The sequence below is a fragment of the Cebus imitator genome, unplaced genomic scaffold, assembly GCF_001604975.1.
Source record: "Cebus imitator isolate Cc_AM_T3 unplaced genomic scaffold, Cebus_imitator-1.0 Scaffold411, whole genome shotgun sequence".
Taxonomy (NCBI): Eukaryota; Metazoa; Chordata; class Mammalia; order Primates; family Cebidae; genus Cebus; species Cebus imitator.
Genome location: NW_016107726.1, coordinates 1,474,711 through 1,480,286, shown reverse-complemented (window position 1 = coordinate 1,480,286; position 5,576 = coordinate 1,474,711). Strand labels below are relative to the sequence as shown.

General features: G+C 35.7%; 1 protein-coding gene across 3 annotated transcripts in view; it reads left to right on the top strand.

Annotated features, from left to right (window-relative positions):
* Positions 1-5,576, top strand: part of USH2A (usherin) — a 777,259-nt gene that overhangs the window by 429,553 nt on the left and 342,130 nt on the right. For all 3 annotated transcript variants that reach the window (XM_037731607.1, XM_017509227.2, XM_037731606.1), the window contains exon 37: positions 4,375-4,526. In XM_037731607.1, coding sequence (XP_037587535.1) covers positions 4,375-4,526 — 152 coding nt within the window. The remainder of the gene's footprint in view (positions 1-4,374; positions 4,527-5,576) is intronic.

Below are 5,576 nucleotides of genomic sequence, written 5' to 3'. Positions count from 1 at the left end.
GCAAAAGACATGAGCAGACATTTCTCAAAAGAAGAAGACAAACAGCTAACAAACATGAAAAAAAAAAAGCTTAACATCGCTAATCATCAGAGAGTTGCATATCAAAACCACAACGAGTACCATCTCACAGCAGTCAGAATGCTATTATTAAAAATTCAAAAAACAACAGATGCTGGCTGGCAAGGCTGCAGAGAAAGGGTTGAAGTCTTATATACTGTTGGTGGGAATGTAAATTAATTCAGCCACTGTGGAAAGCAGTTGGAGATTTTTCAAAGAACTTTAAACAGAACCACCATTTGACCCAGCAGTCCCATTACTGGACATATACTCCAAGGAAAACAAATAATTCTACCAGGAGAAACATGTACTTGCATGTTGATCACAGTACTATTCACAGCAGCAAAGACATGGAATCAACCTAGGTGCCCATCAACAGTGGGTTGAATTTTAAAAATGTGATACATATACACTATGAAATACTACACAGTCAAGAAAAAACCCTGAAGTCATGTCCTTTGCAGCAACATCTATGAAGCTGCAGGCTTTTATTGTAAGTAAATTAATGCAAGTACCAAATACTGCATATTTTCATTTATAAGCGGGAACTAGACATTGGGTACTCATGGACATACAGATGCAACAATAGACCCTGGGATTAATGGCAGGGGAAGGGAACTGAGGGCTGAAAAACTAACTGTTGGGTACTATGCTCACTATCTGGGTGATGGGATCATTCGTATCCCAAACCTCAGCATCATGCAATACATTCATGTAAGAAACCTGCACATGTACCCCCTGAATCTAAAATAAAAGTTGAAAAACAAAGCTATTGATAAATGTCTTGCATTCTAGTTAAAGAAAAAAGCATCTTCTTAGGCTTCAGTTTAAAATATCCATTACATTATATTCATTAGTTTTTGTTACTGTGTTTAGGTTAATGAAGTTAAAGTTGTCATGTTAATAGGTGGTTTAGACTTACTACTTACTAAAAGTATGTTTTAAAACTAAATCGTACAGTGTTTTATATTATGTTGATTTTCTTTATACTGAAATCAGCTTCATATGATTTGTGTCTGTATGTATGTATCAGTATAATACTAGTCCTACATTGTGGTTCTACAATTGATCCTCCAGCCGTTCCTTCATATGGTGTCAAATACTGTTTACCTACAGGATTCTGGGTAACTGTGCGTGGCAGCGGGTGAGGGGGGGTGGGTGTGATCTTACCTATGCTGAAGCTGGACTTCATTCTCATCCACCTCTCAATTAGATACATCCTAGATACTAAAAAGTTTCTGAGCAGTTGAATTAACTATCGCAAATGTCACTTTATTTTATTCTTAGCTCATTTGCCATGTGTTCATCTTAGTCTAAGCCCTTCTTTCAATAACTGTCGGCTCTTTCTATATCCATAGTTCCAGATGTCAAGGTTATCTAGCTTTTCAACATAGATTGCTAAGGGTTGACTTGACTTGCTAGAGTCAGACAGACCAAAAAAAAAAAAAAAAAAAAAAAAAAAAAAAAAAAAAAAAAGAAATAACTTTGGAGAGACTGGCACTGAGAGAGGATATAGAAAAACTCAAACAATGACACAAGAATTGATAAGGTGCAATCACTGAGTGATACTTAGGGTAAAAGCTGGCTAAGAACTCTGTATCTCATCAAAGCATTATAGAAAAATGTATCTCACTGAAGCATTATAGAATTAGAGAATGCAGTCTTTGATGTCGGTAATCATAGTTTGAGTCTTCACAAAATGATTCAGTTATATTCATTGTATTCTGTGTGAAAAGACAGGTAAGTGTGTAGTACTTACTAGAAAGATTTCCTTCAAAAATGGTTAAGATTTTTAAAGTTCACACTTAAGGGGATGAGATTTAGTTATAATGAAAATTAACTTTTTAAAAATATCTCATTTCCCAATATGTCAGATAAATGAGATATTATACACATAATCCTAACGTAAAAGGCATTCTCTGTTCCTCAATTATGTAAGAAAAGGGAACTATTGATTTGGGTACTTTCTATCTCAGTTGAAAAGCAGGTCAAGTAGATAGCATTTCAAGGGTCTTATGGTTTCTTTAAGAGCTTCTGCAACACACTTTTTGTACAAAAGTTTTTTTTTTTGAGAGGATTAACTGATTACTTCACAGAGAACCTGGCACATAAGAATTTTTTTATTATTATTACTTGATTATATCTTTTTTCCCTTTAAATTTTCTGTGTATTATAGGTAGGTGTTTTTTCACTATGTGTCTTTCACTTCTTAGCTTTAATTCATTTGTGTCTTTGTGTGTCAAGTATTAAATGGAATTAAATCAAATACTTTAGGTATTCATAAAGTTACCATAAATTGTCACACCAGAAATAAAGGAAAACAGACCCCGGCAGCCACATGTTTTTTATTTATTTGTTTGTTTGTTTTTTGTGGAGCTACAAGTGGCACATGATAGTAAAATAAAGACTCTTTCCCAAAAATTTGGAAACAAGGGAAATGGACTTCTCAGAATGATAAACTATACAGGGTTATCTTCTTAAAGGAAAACAAGTCACAGCAGTAGCTTTTTAAAAGTATTCACTCATTTAAATAAAAGAGATTTAATCCTAAAAGAATGTATTGACCAAGATCTGACTGGTAAAAGAGAAAACACTTCAGATATTTAAGGCAGAGGGTATTTGATACAAGGAGGTTGTTCTCAAGGTGTTGTAAAGAAGGGCTGGAAGAACAAAAGAGAAAGGTGTACTGGAAGGAAAAAGGATGGTTGACGAGGAGCTGCTGCTTACTGCTGCACTTGCCGATTTGACATCTGAACTGTTAGGGGACGCTGCCCCAACCAGCGCTGCAATGCCAACAACATTCCACTACTGAAGAGGCAGAAAATGCAGAAGAGATGATGCTTCTGTCTGGAATGCTTGAGGCTGCAGAGGCTTTGTCTCCTGCTGACACAGCAGCTGTCAGCAAAGGCCTGAGCTCTTGGAGCTAGAAGCTGGACGTTTTCTCTTTCTTCCTGCTTCTGTCCTCCTCGCAGTGCCTCCCAGTGGCAAAACCTAACAGAAAGCCAAAAAGCAAGATGGAAATGTAGTTTGTAGTTTGTAGGTTCAGCCGTACAGAACAGGCTATAGACGCATGGATGTGTGGCTCTGGCGGACATCAGATGAATCACTTTCTTAGCTACCCGGCATTCATGCACACCCCTGTACTTTCCACCACCTTTCATTACCAATAACAATCATGCTATGCTTCCATCTAACATGATACGACTTTGCTTTGTACAAATGATGGTGCTCTCACCTCCATCATCATATTCTTATCTGGGTGATGTTAATTCCCCCTTTTAGTTCAGACACAATCCACCTGGATATTCTTCAACTAAAAAAAAGTAAACTGTAAATTAATGCCCGCTAATGTCATTTACATGAATCAATGAGAACAGAAATAAAACATGATAGCATTTATAATTCTTGTTTCTGTAACTAGTTGTGAGGCCATAGTTGATATATACAATTTCTTCTCTTTGCCCTCAGCTAATAGTTAGTTCATCTGTTTGGAATTCTTTTATTTTTATTTTTTGTAGTGATAGTCTCACTACATTGCACAGAACTTTTGGGCTCAAGTGATCCTTCTGCTTTAGCCTCCCAAAGTGCTGGGATTGCAGGTATGAGTCATCACACCTGGCTTGTTTGGAATTTTTTACCTAGTGAGGCCACCCAGATTTTCATTTCTAAGGAGGATCTGTGTCCTTCATTTCTATCTTGAATGGGTTGCTGCAGATTTTCGATGCTTATATGATTGGTGATATAAAGAGATGCCCTTTGGAATGTCCTGACTAATAACGTGCAGCAGGAAGCCAGTTTATCCTCTAATATGATATCTTTTCTCTTTGCCTGTTATAGGAATGTTATGAAGAGAGGGCTAACAAGGAGCCATTGCATGCCAGGTGCATAGAGCAGTGCCTGATACATTATGAGTCATATAGAATGCATTCACTAATAAGGTCACTTTACTTCTGGACCATATTTATTAAGAATATCTGTTTTAGAAAGCAATACAAATTATAAGTATGCTCCAGTTATTAATTTTTGATCTGGAACACACATGACAACAGTTAACATGATGCAGTAGAAAGATTCTCATGCTGAAACTATTGGGTTCTTTTTCTGTCTCTGTATTAATTAGCATTACAATTTGATATTCAAGGGTAACATCTATTTTATCCTTTGGTAAGAGACAGAGTTTAGACAAGGAGAAATACCAGAGTCTGTGATTTAATGATTCCATGAAACTAGAAATCACATCAAGAAGTGCTTGCTTTCTTTAGACCTTTTTTGCTATTTTCTAGTAGTCATACTAAAAGGCAATTATTATCTTCCCAGGTGTTATCACGAGTTATGGATTATATCTGGATGGTGTATTAATCCACAATTCCTCAGAAATCAGCTGTCATGCTTATGGATTTGCTCCTTGGAGCTTACATTCCTTCAGAGTCCAAGCATGCACGGCCAAAGGTTGTGCTCTGGGCCCACTGGTGAGTATCTGAATTTACATTCTGGGAATGTGTTAAATGTCAGATGATACTGAATATTAAGGAAGAAGTAAGTGGCGGTGACTCACCCTCTGCATAGCTAGCCTTTCAAGCAGGATGGGAGATTTTTCCTTTTATAAAAGTTCATTTAAGAGTTACTAAGATTTTATATTCGACATAAATTTCAAGACTGAACATAGGTCTAGTGAAGGGCAGAGTCTACATTTTATTGAAGGAAAGAGAAGTTGGCCGGTTTAGTAGGCAAATATAAAATTTTTCTTAATTTAGTGATATATTGAAGGTGGATGCTTTTCTTTCCAATCATGGGCTCAACATCTAAGTAAGTTTAAGATTAAAAAGTGAAAATAATTGAAAGTCCATAAGTGACACACTATGGCAATACTGCTCCCCGACAATTGGTTACTCAATTAAAAGGTTGAGTTTACCTCATCTATTAGGACAAAACAGTTTTATGTGATACAGCTTCATAAGAATGGTATTTAAAATTACATTAATATCAGCTTTTGATATTCATATTTCAGAAATCTATATCTGAAATGTATATCTATTTCATTAGCAGTTAATAGCTTGACTAGATTATACTTTCTATTCCTAATATAATTTTTAAAAACCAATTAATAACACATAATTATCCTAAACTAAAAGGACATTCTTTAGTTTCAGAACATCACATTACACTTTTGTGTATTCTTCTTGATTACTTAGATTTTGCTTCTTTGATGGAAATGGTCATCAGTCTTAGATATTTTTTGGCAATGTTTGCTAATGCCCTATCATTTTAATGCACACTGTCTTCACTGAGGAGTATATTATATAAATATTACCTTGGAAAACAGCTCTATGTTTTAATTTCTTCTTCCTTATTTTTTATCACACCTCTCATTTTGTTTCAGAGATTGGTTGCTTTCCAAGCAGCTAACACCATCCAAGCTGTAGTCTTTATTGCCATTAAGAATTTTATAGCCCAAACCGCTCTGATGGATACTTTCCCTTAAATGCAGGAATGGCAATAGGCCAGCTTTTCTTCTCCAT